This window comes from Trachinotus anak, unplaced genomic scaffold (assembly GCF_046630095.1).
Source record: "Trachinotus anak isolate AG129_WGS33_773 ecotype Australia unplaced genomic scaffold, CSIRO_AGI_Tana_v1 ptg000021l, whole genome shotgun sequence".
Lineage (NCBI taxonomy): Eukaryota > Metazoa > Chordata > Actinopteri > Carangiformes > Carangidae > Trachinotus > Trachinotus anak.
The window spans coordinates 1,794,099-1,819,320 of NW_027273872.1; the positions used below are offsets into that span (position 1 = coordinate 1,794,099).

Sequence of the window (25,222 nt, forward strand, 5' to 3'; positions counted from 1 at the left end):
ATCACCTTTGACAGAGGTAAACATGTCAATAAAGCTGAGCGCACAGGAGAAAAGCAGGAGGAGAATCTCACCTGTCGTGATAATGTGCAGGTCTGCATAAGCTGCTGTGCAAAAGATCGTCTGAAATTCGACTGAAAAAAACTCATTATATTTTTATCACCTTTTCATTTTAATGTGAAATTTGTGAGGGTTTCCACAGAACAGGAACGACAGCTTTTGTGGTTGTGTTTCAGCGTAATTAAAACTGACTGCACTTCAAGGATAAAGCCGGCTTTGATTAAAGAAATTAATCAGTTTTACTATTAGAACTGTGGGCTTAATTGCACTGGTGAAGCCTACTGCTGTTTGTTGTTCGGGCTGTTATTTTCTCTTTAGTCTTCATTACGGAGCCGAACAGTAGCCAACATCAATGACGCTTCTAAATCTCTTATTTACTTATACATCAAGGTTACAGATATCGATCGCCTGTAAAATGACATTGGTAAAAAAAATAAATAAATAAAAAAAATGGAGAAATGGTCTTAAAGAGGTGGCTTTGGTTTGAAAGTGCCAGACCTTCCTCAGTATAAATGATACTGACATTGCATCAGCCCACAGGAAATCAGGTCTTCTTCTCTTTATGTCTTTCATATCTTTTTTTTTTTTTTTTTTTTTACTGCAGTGTGCTGAAATAAAAGCTGAATACTAATTGATTTCTCAGTGGGATCAGTCTTTGTACCTGCAACAACACACAGTCAGGTCTGATTAAATAACCTCTGTTGCACGTTATCTTCCCTCTCGTCTTCACATCGCAGCTAAATTAAAACTGAATAAGTGAAGAAACGATGTCAAATATTTTCTATAACACAGATTCTGTGTTGCATGAAATAAAGACTCAAACATTATTATCTTATCAATGAAACACTAACAAAGATTCATCTGGGTGGAAACATGTTAACTGTGCTTCAGTAAAAGCTCCCGCCTCCCACATTTTATTTCTAGGGCAGCTTTATGAGGTTGGTTTATGCTTCTCCTTCTGAAACCAGCTGCGTTGGCTTCAGGGAGCTCACACTTGTGTTTGCCAGGTGTTAACAAACACAAATACCTGTTTGCCTGTTTCAGATTTCAGACGTCAGGAATTGGAGAAAGTTGCCTTTTTTTTACAACATTAAAAAAACAAATCACCAGTGTCAGGTTACGGCTGACAGGACTCTTGTATGTATAATCTTAAACTCCACTGACGGTGTGGCCATGTTGATCCACCACTGTGCTCCAGGCTGAAATATTTCAACAACCACTGGCTGGGTTGAGGTGAATATTAACAGCGCCCACATGATGAATCCTAATGACTCTGATGACCCCCCCCGACTGCTCCTGAGGTCCAGTGAGTGAATCGTCTCCACGACTGTCGGATGAACTGCAGTAAAACTCAACACACACGTCAATAACGCCCACAGGACGAATCCTCATCACGTCGGTGATCCTCCGACTTTTCACCTGGAGCCACAAACAGGTCAGAGCTGCATTTACCGTGAGAGAAACCTTTACATCTCTCAGATAAGACGGAAAAAATACTTTATACTGACGTTCAATGTTCCCAGATGACAGATCCTCCCCTGACTGTACATGTTGAGCCATCATGAGGTGGACATTTACAGTTTTGAATGAAATGTCCTGACGACCACTGACAGTCGTCACAGACATTAATATCCACAATGAACTGTAATAACGTGAGTGATCCTTTAATACTTTGGTTTATGATCAAACACGCAAAACTAATGTCATTCCCATCATCCTCAGCTGCACTTGTGTTTAGTGTCAATTAGCAAATGTTAATGGAAACATGACATCTGCATTTCAGCCTCGTCACTGTGAGTGTGGTGAACACACTGGTGTCAGTATGCAGCTCTGTGTGCTGCTGCTCTCATGGCTGCAGACTCAGTGCTGTTTTAACATTTTGACAGAGGCGGTTCGATGTGACAAAATAAACCATGAGACAATAGAAATCCGTCGGCCACCTGAGATGCTCTCAAAGCATTTATGGCGAGGTTGTTAATCCCTTTATTTCCTGGGTATTGGGTCAAAGTGGGCAACGGTACAACTCAAACCAAACACATGCATAGACGGGATTTTTTTCTTCTGACGGTAGAGAGGGGACGGGGGACGAGGCGGGAGTGTGTGGGATTAACATACAACAAAGGTCCCTCTCCAACATCACAGTATATCGTATGTGTCTTAACCACTACGCCAACACAACAAGGATTTTGTAGGTGCAGCCGTGCTCCTCTCTCATTTCTGCTTCTTCTCACCGTCCTCCTGTTCTCCATGTGTTGTGATGACACGGTATTTACATCTTAGCTGATAATTTCCCGCCTTAATTAGGACGATTTCAGCCGCGATAACACATTTACTCGTGCAGGCTTCTATCATAGGTTCTGTTTGAAATGTGTGATCCATTACTTGATACGCATTTCTTCTCCTGAAGGTTTAATTGTGTGATAATCTGATAAGAACTAACATATTCTTATTCCAGTCTCATCACTCAGTCCTAACAGTAAAAACCACTCTCTTTCCATCTCTTTATAGAGATAAAAACCTGTCAGAATCCATTTCCAAACTGAAACCATGATTAATATTCTTTGAAATTGCAAGGAAAGGGACTGAATTATTCTTATCTTGCCTTAACACTTAGAACTGTTCTGACAATTGGTTTTTATTCAGGTCTTTGTTTGACAGTCCATCTACTGGTAGCATTCACTTTTACATTTGACATAAGTCATTAAGATGAGAGACTAATACACAATAAGTCAGTGGTGTGACCACTGCACAACCCTGCTGCCAAACAAATTTAAGATTAACAGGAGGGAAAGGCCCTGGAGACGCCTGAAGCCCCTGGGTACTCAGAAAAAGAGAACATGAATATTAAAACTGTAATTGCAATTTCATGTTTCTGCCCATCTTTACAGAAAAGCTTGAAAACCATTAGAGCCACAATAAACGACTGGTGTCCTTGAATACATAATAGGACTAAATCTCTGTTAGCAGCACAATGAACTGGACAGGAAGGACCTTCGCTCGCAGCAGGGAACTCTGGGATGAAGTATTTGTTTACATGGCACCATGTTATGAATTAGGAGCCGCAGATTAACTGTAATCGATGAGCCTAATGCAGTGACCACACCGAACAACTGCACCGGGCTGTGATCATTCACCGAGCCACACGAGAGTCGCTCTCGATAAGATTAAGAGATAACGTCAGATATAAAGTTACAGAGAGTCAGTTATACACCGATGCTGTTCCACTGCATTAGTATTCATCCCGTCAAACTCTGGCCCTGGAGCTATTGATTGCTGGATGCCAAGTGCTAAAGGCCAGTCAAATAAAACGTAGAACTCAAGAAGAGTCTGAATGATCCCACAAGACGGAGAGAGAGAACCAGCATGACCTGGTTGATCCAGGCTCAACCCAGATGTGAACCTCCAGGCTCCATCTCTCCGAGCTCCCAGCTAATCTTTGCATTTCAGAAATAAACAGCTCATCATCGCTTTCAGGGACAAATTCATTTTACACCAAATGGTTTGATGCAAAACCAGATCTCATCTGTTTAAAGCTACAAAACGAGCAGAGAGCAGTGAGAGGTTTTCACATGAAGCTGTTACCAATTTAAATTCATCTTACATTTAGCAGATATTCTCACTGTGCAGACAGACGTTCGATCTGGGCCAAAATATTCATCGAAACCGGAGGGTGGATGTTTCTGGTGTTCAACATGTTTTGCAGTTTAAAAAAACGATCACACAACACCTTCACGTACTGAACACTCAATTAACCTCTACCTGCCTGATACTGCTGCCTGAAGTAGCCAAGCTCACACTTTACATGTATCATGAAGAAATATTCTAATGAAGGATCTGATGATTTGGACATTTTACAGTAAAATATAAAGTTGTCACTGCTCTGTGGTGGAGAAACAATACAACTGTTCATAAAGAAAACATCCATCAAACGTATCTGTGGAATTTCTGTGCTGCAGTTCTGGTTATTTAATGGCCGACAAATACAGCAAAACACACGTCTGATATTTATCATGTAGGACTGAGGAGTGGGCTCGTCACTGGAGCATCTCTGGTGCGATTTCTGGATCTTCAGTTTGTAAAGTGAGAGAGCCTCATTAAAACTACTGTTGCTAAAAAAGACAATGATCCTCTGGTTAAATAAGTGATATACTGGTCGAACTTTAGTCTTCACTATAAAACAGACTAAATGACCAAAAACAGGTAGACACACCTCCGTCCCGCTGCTTGTGTACTTTTGGTCTGCGGCTGCTCCGCCTGCTTTGGATTTGTAACTTTCACAGAAAATCCTTAAACTCTCAGTGTGCTTTATCAGAAATGTTTGGTCGAAACACACAAACCTTTCTGACAGCTGGTCTGTGTCCAACCAACAATAGTTTCCAGCGGCGACCATCTGAAAATCTGCACCACTATTCTCATACTTTAACTACATCGCGTCTCCCCATCTCTGAGGCCCATTTTTCATGACACCTTCCAATGATTCATCTCTCAATTACTTTTTTGGATTAATAACTTCATTGAAACATGTCTGTGACCATTTCCCACAGCCCACAGTGATGTCACCAGTCCAAAACCCAAAGATATTTAAATGAATACAATGTGAGATGAGAAGCAGCAGCAAATCCACACACTGACTGAGCTGGAACCATCGAATGTTTGAACAAATAATCAATTATCAAAATAATTAACGATTGAATACTAAAGTAAACATCTATTCTCAGCATGTTTTACATCCATAAACCAGACCATCACATGTTTTCAGTCTTCACAGACCAAACACTTGGTGTCTAAAACACTTCATACACTTCTGTCCATATACTTGTGAGTTTTAGTGTGTGGGTGTTTTTCAAGGTTTGTTTAAGCGTCTTATTTCCAGTTAAGGGAAATATAAATGCAACAGCATTCAATGATATTTTCATGTAGTGTGCTTCCCACTGTTTGGTTCTCCTGCACAGAGTCCTGACCTCAGCCCCCTCCCACCACTTTTGTTATGAACTCAAGTGCAAACTGAGAGTCAGGACTTATTACCAAACATCGCTGCCCGACCTCACTAACTCTGCTGCGGCCGAATGGAAGAAAATCTCTGCAGCCAGGTTCTGAAATCTCACAGAAACTAAGACAGTTAATAAGAGCAGCGGCCGTCCTCTGCACTGTTTTACTGCATGCAAAAAGTTGACTACTGAAGCAGCACATGCCCATCACTGCAGCTTGTGTTCAAAGCAGGACCTTGTACTTGAATAGTGATGACTCCCACTCTAAACCCCCTGCATGTATTATCTCTGCTCGCCTGTGATCAAATCCCAGGGAGGCCGTTTTCTTTACTGGCTCGCCTGAATTACATTTCCCTCTGCCCATCACGTCTGAACGGCAGGACAGAATGTGTTACAATGCTTTGAATAAATCTAAGAAAGCAACAAACAGCAACAATGAGGCATCGCCAGCAGAGAAGGTAAATGAGAAATATAGAAAAAGGGGAAACAGCAGTAAGTTCAGATCATTTTCTGATGTATTTTGCAGGAAGGCAGTGTGTTTTATATGATGTGGCTACGTAGCTGTCATTTTTATTTCTAGCATCAGAGCACAAAGCACATCAAAAACCCCCCGACTGGTGTGTCACGGAGCAGGATACAGTTTCATTAGAAGCTCGACTGTGACTTTTATCCTCTGATTCACAACAGGATGTTAAGTTTTAAACCTAGATTTGTGATTTCTGCGACCTGGATGAACAAAACGGTGAAAAAAAAACATTTTTATAGGTCGTAACATCATCAAACATCTTAATGTTGTAGCTGATATTCAGCCACAATGCATGAACAGGCAGTGAGAGGAGGGGGTGAAAGAGCAGTGCAGTCACAGATGAAGATTACACACACAGAAGAAGCATCACAGTCATCTCGAGGAGACATGTGGATGCACAAGGCTCTGACATTACAAAATTCAGTCTCAGAATTACAGCTCAGAAACAGCAAGCCAAGTGTGACGGCAGCCAAACGTGACAGTAAACACTGAACTTTGGAGCCATCTGCTCCCCTCCTGCTGCAGCCAGCCCCCATATTCAGAGTATTGGAAAAGTATCATTAATTTATAGCAGCGTGGATGAGGGTGAGTGAACTTGGAGATGGACACCAGAATTAACAGGGATGGAAACTGAGTCACTCCAGCTGCAAGAAATCCACAAATCACATCTCCATCCTGCAGAAAAGGATGTGCAGTTAGGAAATGACTCAGCTCTTTTATTACACTGTGAGCTGGAAATCTGTGGTCACAGACCGAGGAGGCACAGATCTCGTCCACACCTGACCAGTCCACATGACCTAACATGAAATACAGTTTCTCCATGAAACTTGGATCCCGTGATCATCAATCAAAGATGGCCATCGATGCAGTTTTCACCATCCAGCTTTCCCTATAGCCTCATAAAAAATGATCCGGATGAGTTTGGATCAGTGATTGGTATCATCAGACACCCTGAGCCGAGACCTGTGGCTCCCGGCCTCGGAGCGATTACCCCAGACGGAAAAGACAAAAAAACCCAACAGAACTTGGCTTCACAAAATTCTGTTTATTTTTCTGACATTTAGTCAATCTTTTCCTCTTGATTATTATTAAGAATATAATTATTCAAATGAAACTGTGAAAAAAAACGCTATCACAACGAGAGACGTGCAACACCATGTGACAGCAAAAAACTACGCTGAAGGCCTTTTTAAATGGGTGATTTTTAAAGGTCTTAATGAGCTTTTCATGGGTCAACGAACCAACCAACACCAAGCAGCATTTTTTAAAAGTTCTCTGTCCTCCTCCAGTTGATGTGGATGTCCAGACTCGCGTGACGCCCTACGGCCCCGACCCGAGCTCTTCTGTGAAGCCTCACTGTTGCTGTCTTTATCAACCAGCCAACGAGAATCGAGACATTTCAGTGGCCATGTTTCATGCTAACATACTGTAGTTCCTCTGATGAGCATCTCCTCATTCTTTAATTAGGTGTAAATTGTCCAGTTAGGACATAATTGACATTATTAGTTGATTAATCAATTAATCGACCCCCAGAAAATTATCCAGCCACTGAAATCAAATCATCATGTCAGTATTTGTTCAGACATTTCTGCCCAGAATCTGCTGGTTCCAGCTTCTCCAATGTGGAGATTTTCTGTTTTTCTCTGTTTCACGTTGTAAACTGAATATTTTTGGGTTTGACATTTAAAGGTGTCACTTGGACTGTGGGAAATCATAACAGGCATTTTTTACAATATTTGGTAATTTTAGAGTCAAGACAATTAATCAAGGAAGTATTAGTTTCAGCTCTACGCTGGTGTAACTAATAACATCATTCACTGCTGCATTTAACCGTAACAACTGCTTGAACAAAGCCATAGTTAATGTAATTAGTTCCAGCTGCGCGTTTCCTGCTATGACAAGTTAAAATGTCTGCTGAGAAAAACGTCTGAGAGTCCGACTTATTTGGCAACGATCAAGAAGCGATTAGGAAAAGCTCTGAGGGACCATCAAGCCTCAGGTGAGGAGGAAAAACACAAGCACAGTATAAGAAGAACAGACTTCTTCATGATATTAAATATTAATGCCCAAATTTAATAAAGATTATATGAAAAATGAGTCGATCTTCATAAGGTGAATCAGCAAATCGTTTTGATAACTGATGAAGTCATTTTTAAATCAAAAATGCCAAGTCACTGCTGGTACCTTCTTACAGGTGAATATTTACTGGTTTTCTTCATCTGATATTAAACTAAATATCAGACAAATTAAGACATTTTACTACGTCTACTTGTGCTTTAGTGATCAGCATTTTTCCAGACAAATAATCAATGGGATGATAAAATGATGTTTAGTTGCAACCCTCCACAAGTGTCACCAGATTTTCACTCAATGCGTGTTCAGACAACACAAACACAACAAAGCTCAGACAACACAAACACAGAAATCTCTCATTAGTGAAAAAACACAACAGTGTCTGTAACTAAAACTTGTGCTCATGCAGCTGATCACTTGTTTTTCAGGGTCTTTAACTTATATTTTCAAACTAAATAATAGAAACATGACCTTCATGTTCTTGATAATGGTATAAAATTATTCTCATTATGTTCAAGTGGTGCAGAGGTCACCAATAGGCGGAGCGCGGCCCGGACCCGGACACAGAGCCTATGAATTATTAAGGATGAATAAATGTTGAGGCGCAGCACCGGTCACATGATGCTCCTGAGCCAATCATGGCGACTCAGCTAAAAGGTGAGTTCCACCTGAGACAGGTGGGAATAAAGTGTCTGAGGACGCACTGAGGGGCGGGACGAGAGTTTGAGAATGAAGTGGGAAAGTGGAGAGAAAGAAAGAGAAGATGTGAGGAAGTGAACACAGTTCTGTTTGATTGTAAATAACATTTCTCCAAAGCTGCGATGTTATTACAGCCCCCACCCTCCCTGAACCCCCCTGAACCCCCGCACAGAGAGGCTGAGGAACAGACTCGGTCTCCTGCGATAAGGTGGAGCATCAGTGGAGCTTTGACTTTGTCCCAGGTTGAGTCCGAACAGACTCTGAGGTCCACGGCAGAAACACGACCCACGGAGCGGGAGCGACCCACGGACACGTCCCTTCACAAACACACCTCACAACAGGCCCCAGAAACCGTGTAAACCCACAGAGAAACCCACTCCGTTACCGTACCTGTCGCTCGTCCCGTAGCCTCACGCCGTTCGCAGCTTCCTTCAGGGCGCAGCCATGTTGGACAGCCGAGCGCAGCCGCCTGTTCGCGGCCGAGGGTCACTGACGCGCCCCCTGCCGGCCCGGAGGAGCGGCTGCAGGGGGCAACCCTCAGGGACTCCGCTGGTTTCATCCAGTCTTTATTTAACTTCCCACTGCTGGAAAGTACATTTATTCATATTATATAATATTTATATAATATTCTGTATATTTTATGCTACTTTATACTCCAACTCCACTCCTGAGATATCATAGCCTACTTTTTACTCTCTTACATTTATTTAACATTTCAATGACTTTGTAGATCCAGATTATTGAAAAATAAATAAAATCAACTAATTAATTTATTTAGTTTTATGACAGATAAAGACTTTATAGATTCACAGATATCCAGCAGTATATGATGTAATTAAAATTAGCCTCGCTGTTTCCAGGTTCAACCAAAAAGTGAGGCATCATTCATTATAATCTAGTAATATAATACATTATTCTGAAATGGGCCATTATGAATGATGAGCATTTTTACTTTTGGTACTTTAAATAAATTGTGATGCTTGTACTTTCACTTAACTGAAAATGTTGAATGCAGGATTTTTACTTGTAACAGAGTATTTCCGCTGATTTTTAAAGATCTGAGTACTTCCTCCGCTGACGAAACCCCACCCAGTAGCTGTTCTGCAATTTTTATTGGTATCACATCATTTTACCACAAACACATTTAATACCTTTCATAATGAATGTTGTCTCTAAATGTATTAATTGAATCTCTGCAAACGATTCCTGGAATGTGTAAAAACTGTGTAAATCAATTGAGCCTGGATGTACTAAATTTTAATTGAGACTGAAGACCAGTTCATGTTCATTTGTTGTATTGTTTATTTTCTACTCTTTAAAATGCATTTACATTTCTTTTCTTTTGATAGTTTATTTTAACTCAGACACATACCAGTGATCTTACACCACCCTTATCAGCAGATGGAGTTGCCTATAGTTTCTTTTCCCATTATTTCCATTTTCCTGTCCTCTCAACACTTTAAGGACACTATGACATTTTTAACATTTTTTATCAGCTGGTTCCAGCTCGTCATTACCTTTATATGATTCTTAAACTGAGTGACATATTCAAACCCCAGACTTCATGTTTTTTTCATGGCAGAACTTCTCCATCAGATGTTTATATTCTACATGTCTTGTTCATCACTTTACAGACATTTTCAGCCTTACATATTTGATATCTTTACAGACTGTGGGATCTCCACTAGAATTTAAAACATAGATCTTTGGTTGGGGAAATTATTGCACTGCAGCAGTTGGTTTTAGTTGAAAAACCTGTTGCTATAGCGACCACTGTGAGGGCTCCACAGCATTTACTGTTGTACTGACACTGTTACATCCACCGCACTCACATCTGTGACCAAGTAAATGTGGACAAGCTTTTATTGACTCTCCAAAAGCTCTTGTCGGAGCTTTATCTGTAGGTGCCCTTTTATTACAGCTGCCCTGTGTTTTTCCTTTGTTTTTAATTGTTGATGAGTTTTTCTATGATCAGTCTACTGCTAATTAGCCGTTAGCCACTGTCTGAGCCTAATGTGTTGCACATAGGACATTGTAAGTAACTATTAGCTGATTGAGTGTTGAGCAGATTGTTTTTTCCTTTTCTCTACATTCTTCTGTGGAGTGCATGTATTTTTATTTTTCTGGATTAGTGTTTTTTCCTGTAGGGGCCTAATGTTTATTTTCCCACTGGTGCTGCTTCCTGCCTTAAGGACTCATTTGGTAGCTTTATTTTTCCAATCCAGTTTTCTCCTTAACATACTCAGACATGTTTTACATTACCTTTGGTCTAACTGCTGCTTTTGATATCTAATCTTTTTCTCTGATTTGTAATCACTATCCTATTATCACTGATAACAGGATCAAATAAGATCGACCAGTTTTGTTCTGTAACTTACTCTGTTTGGTTCAGTGTGATGCTGTTACCTGGCAATAGAAACTTCAGTGAATAAAAAAAAATTAATTCATGTTGTTGCACTGCCAGATAATCTCCCTCCTGTGACCTGGACCAAAATAACCCAGTGATTAATTCTGTTACACTTCCATAATGAAATAGCACAAGCATGAAAGCATTTCCATTAGGGGTTATAGAAACGTGAACAGAGCTGTTGACTTTGGCTGAACAGCACGTCACGTTGCTCTGTCTTGAATCTGAAACATCATTTCATGAAGGTGAATATTACTGAGACATTTTAGTCTGTATTTTCATTACTTTTAATACACCTCACACTTCTCTTACACGATTTCCCCAGGTGGATTAACTTGTTTAACTCATCTGAAACAAATACTGCTGAGGAGCAGATAAGATGCTGGCATCAGCAACTAATTTACATCTTATATTTGCACTGAGTCTTGTTGAGAATCTAAACTCAATTAAAAATTCACAAAGCCAAACACATAACTGAAAAAAGCCATTTATTAAAATATTTTAATTTGGAATTAATTCAAGTTATTTACATGAACATTATTTCAGCTTTCCTTTGATAGTGGCACAATCCATGTTTTGACAGATTCATGTGATTGGTAATTGAGAGATATTGTAGTTTAATAAAACTTTGGTCAAACAACCAGAATACAAACACTATCACCATAGAAAAGTGCTCAAAGTGACAAAATATTTCAGAAATGTTCTAATTCTGTTACATTAAAACGTGAGGGGTGAAATTCAAACTGCAAATATGAAACATACTTTACTTTCTCCTCTGAGCTGAACAATAAAAAGTTCAATATGCAAAGCTGGGATTCATCACATTTACAAGTGAACATGTACAAAACAAATAAACTTCACAAAATAAAAAACCAAAGGAAAAATTCACATTATGTTTGATATGTTTGAGGTAAAAATGCAGACAAAGGGTGTTTGACACTGACACCAAAGTGGTCTCAAAAATTTTAAGGCATTTTAAAATGTTTAATAAATAATTTCATATTTTAAAATGTCAAAAAAGTACCATTAAAAAAAAGCTATCAAAGATTCACAGGTCAGTTGGTAGAATTGGTCACTTTTAGAAAGGCAGCACTCACATTTAGGGAATTCTCACTGGGAAAGAATTCCTTTAATAGGAACGACAGAAGCATCTGTTGAAAAAAAAAAAATGGGAACAAAGTCAGAACAAGATGAGTTTACTATATTAAATAAAATGAAACTGGTGCAAATGTCGGGACACTCACATAGACCAGCGTTTTGTTTTCTTCACTGTCCTGAAAAAGATTAAAGACAGACTCCACATCCGTCTTCTTCAAGACAAGATAGTTTGAATCTACGGAGAGGAAATAAAAACACGTTTTAGATGAATAATCAGCGTCTGAAACGACCGGACATTTCCTGCAGAAAGGCGTCGCCCTACATCTGGCGTTGATGAGGTTATGTGCTCGCTCCCTGGTCTCGTTTTTCTCCTCGTCTGTGCGAGGAGGACGAGGTGCTGTCGGCTGAAACTCCGGCCACTGTTTGTCTCGCAGCGTGTCGATGTACGCAGCCATCTGCACCTCCGTTGGGTTCATCTTGTTTAAGAAGGAGTTCACTTTCCTGAGGAGGAAGTGAACTCACGATCACAAGTCGTTCTCAAAGATAGAAACAAACATATGAACTGTGAAGAGGCGTCAGCTGTGAACTTACTTTTTCAAGATTGGCATAACAGGTTTCAGAATGGCATCAAATATGTTTATGAGGATGGAGTTTCCTGTAGAGACACAAGTATTAGCTTAGCTTAGCTTATTTGTCACAAACGGTGCATGTATTCTTTCACATTTGTTGTATGTTCACCAGCCACTTTCCTAATGTATCTGTCTGCAGTTTGCAGCTTATTGAGGTTCATGATAGCAGCTGACATTTAAATGTGAGAGCTAAGGACCAACACTGAGGCCAACAGAGGCTTTAACACTGTAGCTGCTGAGCTGTGTTACAGAGTTTTCCTTTTTCCAAATGGACAGAGGGTGTTGTACAGACTGTGAGGCCCTCAGGGACAAATGATTTGTAAGTTTGAGTTACATAAATAAAATTAACTTTACTTGTTAATTCTTTGTAATTTTGCACAATAAGAGATCCTTTAAAATTATAGTGTCCTTTCATTTAAATTCTGTATCAAAAATACTGATTGATGCAAGTTTAGCATGACGTCCAATGAACTGAATCCTACTGCAGCTGTTTAGTGTTTTCCTACCTTTGAGCAAATGACTGTTTTCAGGTATAAATTAATTTTCATGAAGCCTGCCCGAGGTTGATCATTTATCACAGTGATGACTTATCTTTCCTCGTCAGGGCTGTGTTATCGTTACATGATAATGAAATTCAAAGATTTTTTGATTAATGTTTCTCATGAAGTTTCTTTGACAACCCAGGATTTTGAATCTACACAGACAAAACTTTCAGTGCATCAATTGATCAAATAAACATTTTCCTTTTTCATCAAATCAAAGTTTGCTCGTTGTCTATCATCTCATTTTCTTTGTTGACAACAGTTGTGAATATAATGTTGTCTGGCTGCCAGCTGTCAGTCCTGGATTATCTGAGTTCCTCACAAGCACATGAATGCATCACCAAAGGGACTTATCAAGACAAGCCATACGTTAATACTTAAAATACCACATGATTAATAAAGACGAATCAATGTTCATTGTAAAGGATTAGCTTTCTCAGGCTAATATCAAGTCTCTTCATGTTAATTTGCTTATGGTGCTGTGAAGAACTGAAATAACCAGCTGTCTAAATGCATTAATCAATCCAAGCACAGTGAAGTACACATGATTTCTAATAAATTGACAACAGAATTTAAAAAATCCTGAAGCTCTTTGCTGTGAACATTTGATTTAAAGAAAATTGAACCAACCAGAAATCTCTTTGAGCAGATCAAATATGGCTTTGGTCGCCTCCAGCTGCTCCCAGTTGACTTGGCTCTTCTGGCCCTGGGAGTCCTCCCCTCTTGGCAAAGTGCCCTGATCCTTCCCTTTAGTCTTGTTCGCTCCACCTGACATCTTGAAACATATTTTCTCCTTTTTATTCGACCTTGCACTGAAATTAAGCCATGACGGGCTTTCTGCGCTCTCCCCCTGTGAGCTCCCGTTCTGTCTGCAGTGTGGCGTGGAGTCTGAATCAGGCGGGTCTCCGTCACTGTTGGATTTTGTTGAGGCCAGAGACTCTTGTGACTTGGAGCGGGTCAGTCCTCTGATGATGGTTTTAAAGTGAGAGGTTAAAGGATTATCAGAGTCCTCTGTTTTGTCTTGGGAACAGCTTCCAGCACTTGAACAGTCTGAGATATCAGCAGACTGTGTTTCCTTTCCTGTTCCTGCTTCCTCCGGCGTTTCTGAAGGGGGATCACACTGGGAGATAACAATAGTTGGGAGAGTGGAGCACCAAGGAACACCAGAGCTGTTCTGAGTGGAGGCGCCAGAGTTTTCTGACTGCTGAGCTGTGGATTCTGGCTGTGGAGATGGTGTTATGATTTCTTTGGAGGCTTCTGTCTGAGGGCTCGAGCTCTGCAGAGAAAAACAAATAATGAAGGAGGTGACAGCTGACCCTGTGGCTCTGGCCTTTATGGTGCAGACACCAGCAACCAAACAAATCCATACATCAGTTTATGATCACATTTTTAAAAAGAAGCAGTCCACAGTTCAGCTGACTCACTATGGGTTGTATTATAAAGTTTATACTTTTATATTGTCTCCTGTGGCTCTGTGGGTTTTTTATTAATCTTACAGCTGTCAGAATTATTTCAGTTTCAGTATAAAACTTCACATTTATAAGAGAAAGCCTGCTGTAACCAGGGGGTGTGGAGTTTAGAAGATGTGGACATTTATCATGGAGTGAGAGTCTAATAAAAAATAATATCATAGCAAAGTGGTAAATGATCCAGTGATTTAGGAGCTTGACTCATATTAGGGGTTAAAAGTAATGACATCTCAATGTCGACTTGCATCAGTTTGAACCAAGCTCCCCAATTCATTGGAAGTGTCATAAATCACTGCAGAGTCCCTTTAATTCAGAATCATGATAAACTGTCTCCGTTTCCACCTCTAATAGCTGAATGCAGTGACTCAGGCAGACATGGAGGCCGTGTTATAGCCACATTTAGGTCTCAGGGCTGGGCCTCATGACTATTATCTTATTATTATTATCTTATAATTAAAACTTTATTAGTTTAATGTTTAAGTATCAGTATTTATTTGTAACGACCTAAACAGCCAATCCCAGCAGACACTGGACAGGTCGCCAGAATGTTGTGTATCCAACTTGTAAATATCTATGATCTTTTTTAAAATATTACCTCTACAATTAATCATAAGACAACTGCACACACAGCATACAACTTGCTGTAAAGTATAAAAAGTCAGTTGCTTCCAACATAAAAACTCTGTACTTAAATAAAAAGTACTTTCTGTACATGAATAAGAATAAGTTCAACAGAAACAGTGTGCAGTGTAAGTGAAGACGTGTGTGTCGCTCCGGTCTCTGCAGGGCTTGTGACAGGAACATGAGCCTGTCAGGTGTCAGGTGTCGAGACCGCCTCTGGTGCTAACTTAACTTAGGAAACTTAAGTTCTGAGACACAGAGGGTTATTTTTGCCAAATGGCTGAGCTTTGGGAGCTTTGCTTCATGAAATTTGAAATGTGCTAAAGTGAAATAACGTGGTCGCTGTCACTGTCGACCAATTGGAGAGACATATTCAATATAATGAATATGTTAATTTCTTATATCCTCTTTAAAACAGACAATATCAATATTTTTGATAAAACTCAAACGCATTCAGTTCAACATGACATAATACCAATAAAGGTGTCAACTCTTCAATTGGAGAAGCTACAACTGTCAAATGTAAGTTGACCTAAACAAATAATCAATTATCCCAGTAGATGTGGATGAACTTTCTGTCGATCAACTAATCGTTGCAGCTCTAGTCACGTTTAATATAATCTCTAATCACACATGTCCCCCACCCGTCATTCACAGCAGCTGGTCCATGGTGCTCAGTCGGTTTCAATACAACAGCGCCGAGCTCTGCGTCCTCGCTGCCACACCGTTACCTGCCTTTTTTTTTTTTTTTTTTTTTTTAGAAATCTGACTCCCTCCACCCCCCGGCTTCCTCCTGCATGAGCATCTAGCAACACGTGAATTCAAATGTTTATTGAAAGTTGTTTAACCTGTGTCAAACTTGCTCAGATTTGTTCCAGACGTCACATCAGCAGAGGAACACTCCAAACTGAAAAGTATATTTTAGGAATAAATGGTTAAAACCTTGACAGGAGTCTCCTGACTGTAACAGATAATCCCAGTTTAGTACAAAGAGACTTTTCTAAAGCTTTGGCCTTTATTTCTAACAACACTGTATTCACAGAGTAATTGCTGAGATCTAGGAACATGGTGATTCTGCAACAACTGACGTTCAATGAGGCGAGAAACGCAGAGAAATATCAGACAGGTTGCAAACAAGGAAATAGTTTAGCCAGCAAAATCTGGCAGGCTGAAGCTGAACCAGGACACTTGTCTTTAATAACAGTCTCTTTTGTTTTCACTTCCAAATAAGTCAAACCCACAGGTTTGTTTAGAAGCTTCCTGATCCTCTGACTGCTTCTGTTTCTGCAGCTATGTTCCTACATTCACAGATTTCAGCAAGTAAATACGTTCTTATTATTAATGGTTGGAACAATAGCCGACGTCCAGAAAGTCCAAGGTCTAAATAAACCAGAGTGATCCTTTTAAAATGTCAACATGAAGAAAAGCAGAAACACGAAACTTTACCTCCTCTTCCTCTCTGGGAGTCAGGAAGTAGGCCAAGCCGCTGAGGAGGCCCCACACGCCTCCATAATGTTCCTCCTCACTCAGCAGTTTGTCGAGCGGGCAGAGGAACTGAAAAACCGGCTGAGTGTGGCCGATCAGATTATCAGACACTAATTCCTGGGAAAGAAAATGACAGAATGTTGAGCCATTAAGAATACAAGTGGTTATCTATCAACAAATCCATGTTTTTTTTCCCCTTGTTCTTTCACCTGCAGAAAGTGCTCCACAGATACTCTTAGTTCTTCTTTAACCTCATCGTTGACCTCTGACTCCTCCAGCACCAGGATTGTGGGCAGACTGGTTGAGTCCTGAAAAATATTCCAGACTCACATTTCATTTTCACAACAGTGTTTCCCTCCGGCTCAGGCTGAACAGGAGTAAACACAACTTGCTCCTCTGAAGAAGAAACCCATCTGTCTGCAGAAAATCATCTGTTAAATTATCCAATAGCAATTCACATCACTGGACTCTGTGATGATGGCAAATCAAAGTGAACTTGTCATTTTCAGCAGCTGCTCGAGTTTTTCACTCAACACTTTAATTCTGGGTGAAATTTGCAGTTTAGACAAAATAAATCATGTATCATGATGCTCAATATTCTAGTGGATTCTAGAGTCAGATCTTTAGCTCTGGAGATCATTTCTTTCCAGGAAATATGACTAGATGTCCTCCATACAGTAGAGCGTACACATCCATATATGTTGACAGTTATACAATAACCTCATTCAGTAGAAAACCTGCTGAACAGCTTTGTAGCAAACATGAGTGGGAAGAGTGTGGAAGGTAGAAGTGTGGAAGTCCCACCTCATTGTCCTGATATCACACCGGCCCCACCTCAACTCCTCAGACATTCAAGGATAAATTTTGCATTTTAAGTCGAAATTGTTCATTTCATGTTCCGTGTAAAAATACTTTTTCAAGTTGAGCTGGAGATAATGAGGCTTCAGACCTCTAACTTCCAAAAATCAATTGGTATCTTTTCTGGAATTGAATTAGGAGAGAATCCCTCTCCGGCCAGTGTGGAGGGGAAACATGATTAAAGTGACTGCTTCAATGTTCATATGAACATCTGAGCATCGGTTTAAGATCGGCTTTAAAAATGTGAGGACACACCCTGACTTCTCATCACCCACTCCCACCCTCCCACACTCTGACACTCTTCCCACCCTCCCACATTGAAATCCTGACAAAAATAACTGTTTTCCAGGCAGACAGAAGCTCAAACAGTGCAGGGAGGCTGATTACTCCCTTCACAGGTTAGGAACTATGATAACAGTTAGAATGATATCAAGCATCATCTCCCGTGTGTGTCGTGATGATTTGGTTTTCTAGCTTCCAACATGAGCAGCAGCCCTCGTCTCACCTGCACAGCTCAGTTTGGTAAAAAGCAGCCAATGCGAAGCCAAAGACAAGCGAGCCTAATTAAGCATGGGATTGCTTTTCCACTCTGAGAAAACACTTAAATAAATATAAAGTTTGTCCAGAGCACATGATCTGGTTTTCAACTCGGTGTGATTTATTTCGAGTTTGCAGACATTACATCCAGTAGCCAGTTTATCATTAAGTACAACTATCTAAAGCTAATGTCGTCCAACAGTCCTGCAATAAATCCTCCTTTCATAATGTTCGGTTGAGAGTGTTTTGGAGAAGTGTTGATTCAACTCTATGATAATTTTGCAGGCTGCAGTTTGTGCTGTTTTCCATTATACACAGAGGTGGCTTGTCGTTTAGCTTACCCCCAGAGACAGAAATGTTTATTATTACAGGGCTGCTGCAACAGACTGCATTAGTTTGAGGTAGGTGTACCTAATAAACTGGCAGGTGAGTGCATATCGCAGGTAATTAGATCTCATAAAAGCAGAAAAAAAAAACAGATTTTCCATCTGCCTGTTACCTGCCATCTGTTGCGAAAATATATCACCTCCATGTAGGTCTTCTTGATGTCCCACTGCAGGTTCTCTGGACTGTCATTCTCCTCCAGATGGACGGTGAAGATTAGCTCCTCATCCTCCCAGTCGGCCTGCGACACAGTTAACTCCTGCTCAAGCTCCAGCTCAGACATTAACATACCATCCAAGGACAAGCTTTTACAGAGCCTCAGAAGACAGATAACAAGCCTCCAGGACATTCCACACTGTCACTGATATTTATAACTCACATGAGGGATGCTGACAGCCCAGCGGCCAACGCGCCACATCTCATAAGACAGCTTGAATTCCATCATGTCCTCTTGTACGCTTGTCAAGTAGCTCTCCAGATCACTGAGATCACTGTCCTCCTAATGGCCAAAAAAGCAACAATGAATCTGTCATGTTTCACAAATTGTCATCTTCAGTTTAATATATTGTTGTGTGCAGAGGCCTCACCCTGTCAGAGTCCTGCTGGCTGTGAATGGAGCCCTCCCTGCTGCTGACATCGTCCTCGTTGGACGCGCTGTCATGGATCGCCATGGCCCTCACCATCAGCTCCTGCTCCATCATTTTCATCTTCTTCTTCTTGGCTTTCTTGGACTTCATCTTGTCCACAAGTTTTGACCATCCTTCCTTTAACTTGTTGCCTGAATATTAAAAATGCAAAATTGGGAAAGTCACAGACAGTTTGACAGCTTGTTATCTCATCAATTTCTTTATTGTACTGAACTTCTTTCCCCTGTGTACTGAGGACTGTACATGGAGAGAATAATAATTCATTTTACCTTGACACTGATCTTGATCTAATCAACACTGGAAATTTGCACAGACCTTCCTACTGTGGGAAGTGTAACAACTGAGGAGCATCACTGTGGTGGGAAAATATGCAATAAAACTATTCACAGGATATAATTCACACTTCATTAGGCATGTAAGCACTGTAAACATGATTAGTGATCGAATGTGATGGCCAAACAATCAATAAACTTCCCATCAGAGTTAAATGATTCTCACAGATTAGGACAAACACTGGCTCTTTTTCAGAATTTATGAGGAGACCTTTGCAGAAAATATGCATATTTATCATATCAGACTGTTCATTATCACGGCGTAATCATTCTTATTCGGTCATCATCACTGTTTTGGATTGTTTTCAATACAAAGAGACAGGAGTTTTGTGAAGACGGCGCAGAAATTATTTAGCATTCATCTTTGCCGTTTGTGTAATGAACAGTTCGCACCAACAAACAAAAGAAACAGGGGACTAATTATGCATTGGAAGGCAGGCTGTAAAGAAAATTATAATGTCACGTAGCTGACAACACAGGGCTATTCATCAAACTGTTGAACATGACGTCGTGCAAGCACAGTCATCTGTTCTGCAAACACCCACTAACTTCTCCATCTGCCTTTTTCAAGTCCACATTATCCTCATCTGAAAGGTTTTCTCACTCAGAAATAACTAAAAACCAGGTGAACAATTATACGTACGGTACCTACAGGTATCACAGAGCTTTGAAATAAATAAGCTCAGTCACAAAAACACACCTTTCCTTTTGTCCTTGGTTCTGGAGCTGGTTGAAATCCCCGCTCCCTCCAAGCTCCTAGAAATCCAAAAACCAGCCACAAAAAAAAAAAAACTGTTAGTTGCAATCTCTGACACAGAAGGCAGCTGATACGCTCGGTGCTTTGAGGCGCAATATGACTCAGTCATTCCAGCTGTGTGTGGAAGGTGACAGCCACTCACACTTCACTGCCTTTGCCCTCGTATTTGCCCTCCTGTGAAGCCAGAGAGGTTCGGTCCGGGTCTGACCCACACAGCTCCTCCACGGAGCCTTTGGGGGTCGTGCTGTCGAGCTGGCTCAGCACCAGCTGGTTCAGGTTGTCGGGGTCCGACAGCCATGTCACTAACAGGCCCAACCCTGAGGAAAACAGCCAACACACCAATCCCATAAACTCTGTTTGTCATGACATAAACGCACCAATTGGAATGAGTCGTGTTTTTGAATCCTCTTCATTCATCTGCGCAGTCTGAAATAACAGCTTCTACGACTACAGGTTTTAAAAGGAGTAGTTCAACATCTTCCAACATATGCTTATTTGCTTTATTTCCATGAATTAGCAGCAGCTAGTTTAGCTTAGCTTAGCATAAAGGCTAGAACCAAGTAGCCTTGTGCAAAGGAAGCAAGATCCACCTCAGGAGCTCACTGATTAACACGTTTTATGGGTTAATGTGGTGAATTATTTTTGGCTGAGAGAAGTGACTTGTGCCTGTGAGTCAACCTCACAGTGACAACAAGACTCCAGGAATTTACATGATGATGATGAAGGTGAGTAAGTATTCCCAAAGCTTTCAAAATAGTACTTTAAATTTGGTGTATTAGTCCTTCTTTTGTTATCAAACTGTGTAATTATAAAGGGGAGGTACGAATCTTAACTGATGTCATAACGTTTGCCTAAAATCATTAAGATTCATGACTGTAACTGGTGTGAGAAATCATAATGTTAGGCTAAGTTTTTACTATAATCATGAAGCCTGCGTAACATTGACAACTATTCCAAATTACTGCCAACACTCACAGCCATGTATCTCTGAACAAAACACAGTAATGAGCTGTTTCCAGACACCAAACTGAAAAGCAGTTATTAACTATAGCTGTAGAAATCAGTTATGGTAACTGAGCTACATGTACAACTGCTTAAACTTCCTGCACAGCATGACTCCCACAAGATAAAACATTTTATCTGTTACTAAGAAAAATGACTAAACCCTATGAGGGAACTGGCAAGTCACTGGTGAAGCAGCCTTCCTTTTATGCAACCTAACATTCACGTCCTAAGCTCTACAATACCACAGACAATAAGGGATTACATACAATTCACACTTGTAAAAGTCATCATGGGAGGCTTAGCCCTTATGTAAGACTGCATTCCTACAGAGAGATAATTTAATGCTTCCTTACCCTTTAAGGCGACAATCTCATTTAAGGCACAGCGGTTGACTTCTTGGCCCCAGAGAGATTCGGGAAAAAGGTTACGTACAAGAGTGTCGGAAAACTCTCTGAGAACTGCAATCTCCTCTGCTCTGGAGCGGAACAGGAGCTCTCTGAGACAGAAAACACAGCAGAGGTAAAAGAAGAGAAGTGAATCCAACCATTAATAAGCACTAAAAGAGGTCATAGATGTTTATCACCACACAACTGATAATCACTAGATGTAAATCTGAAATCTAAAGTATCCCAGAAACACGATTTGTCATAAGAAAACCCATTAGGATGTCCCCGCAGGTGTGATCCAGTCAAAGTGTGGTAAATTATTCATAGGTGATAAAAAACATTGAGGCTTTTATAGAGTTCAGACACATTACTGAGTGCAAAGAGTAACTGAAGCAGCACTGGCAGTGGTTTTCAAACAAAGCAGGTGTCAAGTCTCACCTGTCCGACTGCTTCGCGTGGTGCAAGTGCTGAGTCAAGATCCGAATGGAGCCCACGACTGCCTGGCAAACATCAAAGTCTCTGGCTCTCTCGATGATGCGGTCGATTACAAAGTCAAATTCCCTGCTGAGCGCCCGGTGCAGAGGCTGGTGCTCGCGTGGCTCAGGAACGTCGTACCAAGACAGGACCAGCTGAGCATAGGCGCACTCAAACACTGAGGGGAGCAGTCACAAAGGAAGTTCACATTAACACCAAGTCACCTTGATCCCCTCCTGAAAACCAAACTGAGGGACTTCAAGCTCCTTTTCTACTTTTACAGATGTCATCAGGTCATGAGATCCTGTGGAGGTGTGCACAGGACGCTCACCTGGTTAAACATGCACCATTTATCAAGACTGAGGCCTCACTGCCTTTCCTGTGGCTAGCTACTATAACCGTCAAAATAAAGGCACAAATGCCTAAAAAAAGAAAATTATTCGTTTAAATATCCATGACAGGATTTTCCTCTGAACATGAGAAGCTCTTGGTGAGATGCACATAAATCCCTCTGGGGAGTCTCAGTGAACACACAGAGCATCTTTTATTTACAGCAGCATAAGTGTGTTTATATACCACGCACAGACAAGCTGAGAAAACCAGCTGAAAGCACTGATGCGTAGATAAAACATTTTTTGAAAGATATATTTCAGTCGTGCATTGACTTTCAATGAAAAAGCAAAACACAAGCTGTAATAAAATCACTTTATAGCTGAGTTTATGCTGAAAATGACACTGTACAGATAAAGAAGGGGCAGTTTAAAGGTGTTAAACAAAGACAAAAACGAACCAGAATCAACCTGGACTCCAGAAGGTTAATAGCTCATACATTTAAATCAGACTCCTGTATTTAAGACTGAATAAATTAACCACCAAATAATTACAAAACCCTTGTTCGACCTTTCTCAGTTCACCTGTTTTTTCTGGAGACAGCATGAAATACATGTTCACACTCACTGTTATTCTCAAAGACACTGAGCTCCTTCAGAGGCGTGACATCAAACCCAGTTAATTATCACTACACAGAAAAAGGCACAAAGTAAACACAACTGATAATGCTGCGTGAAAACCAGATATCTTATTTCCTGTTAACACATCGCAGCCTCAAACCAGCTGTCTACTGATGCCGTGCTTTTCATCTTTTCTTTCTTTCGTCTAAGCCCCTCCTCGCCTCCTGTAACATGATCTCCAGCTGCTGTGTCTCTGCAAAACTGCCCTTTTCAACTGTGTTGAGTCCAAACAGAGCTAAAACGTGCAGACAGGAAAGCCTGAAGTCAAGAGCAGAGCTGCGGTGTTTAACGGTCACTTCACTCTTGTGCAAAGTGTTTCTAACCTGCAATGACAAACTTGTTGACGCCACTTAAAAACACAGTGTTTTCCATGCAGGAACATGCCTCACCTTGCTGCAGAGACCTCTTCACCTGTGGATACTGAGACTCCACTGGCTCAGCATGCTCGCCGCCTCCTCCATCCAAGCCACCCAGCAGGTCCTCCTCACCAGCTTCCTAGAAAACAACCACAGGGGCTGTTACAGTGAAATATGTAACACAGATTAGCGCGGATCTTCAGGTCACACTGGACCATGTGATGAGTGAAAACAAGTTTTTCCAGGTCTGCGCAGAAGGAAAAAAAATGCCCCTCAGGCTATGAGTGATAATGCTTCAATATTTGTCTGGTTTTAACTCAAGTGTAAGTGTGGCTGGGCCTGTAAACACGGGAAAGTTAATTACTGCACTCTGATAATGATTTAAGACCTTATACTCCAGACTTATCTCACCAATTTACATATGTAAAGGAGAAAGAGTGTTTAAAGTGGTATATGATGTACAAATGCATCTTAAGCTCAAACCTTTAACTATTGACATATTTGATTGAAAGCATGACTCAGTTTTTCTGCTCATAAATCAACTCTTTCCTGGAATAAAACACAATGTGCAAAGCAACAATGCAGCTCATCGCTACTCTTTACCTGGAGAGGATGTTCTTTGGGCTCTTCCTCGGTCTGAGTGCTGCTCTCTCGGCCACTGCTCCCGAACGACAGTTGAGTTGAAAAGCAGAAAAGGAAGCAGAGGAAGTACTGAGTGAGTGTGCGGCCGGAGTCGGAGAAATACCACAGCAGGCCGAGCGTTATGGCGATGGACAGGCGCCATGGAGACATCTTCCTTCCTCACTGCTCCCTCCCTTCGCTTCTGTCTCGTACTCGCAGGCGGCTTGTGTTGCACAGGACCTGAGTTAGTTTGTTCAGCCACATCTTTGCCGGGGGGAGGAAGGAGAAGCTGCTCCCAGAGAAACAGCCAAGTTCATTAAACTGGTGAAAGCGCAGCTGTGATTGGCTGCGGGCGGTGCTGCGTGTCTGCTGCTGATTATAACAGGACGCCACCTGTAGGTCACAGGTTTACCTGACAGCAAGGAGTCTGTCTGTCTGTCTGTCTGTCTGTCTGTCTGTCATGACTTTACAGTTCTATTGAAATAAAGTATATTGGGGAAATATCTCAGTTTGGTAAATAATGCTTACACATCTGGAAGCGAGTGGCCTTCACCTGGTACCTGCACTTTTATATGTGGTCAAGAGGCAAAAAGGGAGGATCACTGGGTTAATCTTTAGCAGTGTGTTATGGTTTATCACCTTATCACAGTGTGTTATATTTTATAACCTTTTCTTGTGTAAAATCTGTTTGCTGTAGGTATTAAATAAACAGAGTGAAATAGAAAGTACATTTCCCTCCACAGTTGCTCATTATTATTATTATTATTATTATTATTTCTCTCCTGGTTTGCTTATATTTTATTGTCAGTCACTATAACCATCATCACATTTACCCAATAGACATATAATTAAAATCAAATAACAAATAAACAATCAAATAAATGTACCCCAGTCTATTATAATGAATCAGTGTTAATGAGAATCATTTTGGTACCAGACTGTTTTCTACTGTCTACATTATACAGCTCTGATGATGATGTAATAGTGATGAAAATGCAGCAGTATGTGACCAGTTGCTGAAGCCATTCTGGAAAAAGTGCATTGGCTCTAAATCTTATCAGCCACTGTCAAGTTTTGAAATAAGTGAAGGAAGGCAGTTGCCACAGGGTGGCGCTGACACTGCTCTTCAGCTAAACACAAAACAACTGGAGACTGAACAGCTTTGAATTTTTGCAAGTGATGTGGTGATAGGGTGTGATCAGAATAAAATGGATCTTACACTATCAATCAAATCACAGGAGGAAGATATGATTATTTACAG

At 40.8% G+C, this 25,222-nt stretch overlaps 2 protein-coding genes across 3 annotated transcripts in view; both read right to left on the reverse strand.

The window, feature by feature from the left end:
• mrpl11 (mitochondrial ribosomal protein L11) overlaps nt 1-8,891 on the reverse strand; it is a 38,994-nt gene extending 30,103 nt beyond the window's left edge. The window contains exon 1 of the mRNA XM_071457867.1: nt 8,734-8,891. The gene's annotated coding sequence lies outside the window, so the exon portion shown is untranslated. The remainder of the gene's footprint in view (nt 1-8,733) is intronic.
• A 2,459-nt stretch (nt 8,892-11,350) lies between these two features.
• LOC139606013 (uncharacterized) lies at nt 11,351-24,267 on the reverse strand. 2 transcript variants are annotated; one of them, XM_071457961.1, is made up of 16 exons: nt 23,944-24,267; nt 23,374-23,479; nt 21,939-22,152; nt 21,468-21,610; nt 20,252-20,426; nt 20,053-20,108; nt 18,961-19,151; nt 18,753-18,872; nt 18,489-18,614; nt 16,804-16,902; nt 16,556-16,711; nt 13,650-14,295; nt 12,440-12,503; nt 12,171-12,349; nt 11,995-12,083; nt 11,351-11,901 (listed from the first exon to the last, which is right to left on the reverse strand). In XM_071457961.1, exons 1-16 carry the CDS (start codon nt 24,130-24,132, stop codon nt 11,806-11,808), a joined length of 2,649 nt encoding a protein of 882 aa, XP_071314062.1. In that variant the 5' UTR covers nt 24,133-24,267; the 3' UTR covers nt 11,351-11,805. The 2 variants fall into 2 exon arrangements, with proteins under 2 accessions (XP_071314062.1, XP_071314063.1); XM_071457962.1 differs by having other exon boundaries at nt 11,651-11,901; nt 18,516-18,614.
• Between the last annotated feature and the right edge of the window lie 955 nt (nt 24,268-25,222).

What these genes read in the sequence shown, in the direction of transcription:
- LOC139606013 (XM_071457961.1), bottom strand. Translation starts at nt 24,132, where the DNA reads ATGTCTCCATGGCGCCTGTCCATCGCCATAACGCTCGGCCTGCTGTGG. An exon ending in AACCAAGGACAAAAGGAAAG is followed by an intron (nt 19,152 to 20,052) that starts GTGTGTTTTTGT and finishes TTTAATATTCAG; the next exon opens with GCAACAAGTTAAAGGAAGGA. An exon ending in GTTATGCCAATCTTGAAAAA is followed by an intron (nt 12,350 to 12,439) that starts GTAAGTTCACAG and finishes CTTCCTCCTCAG; the next exon opens with GAAAGTGAACTCCTTCTTAA.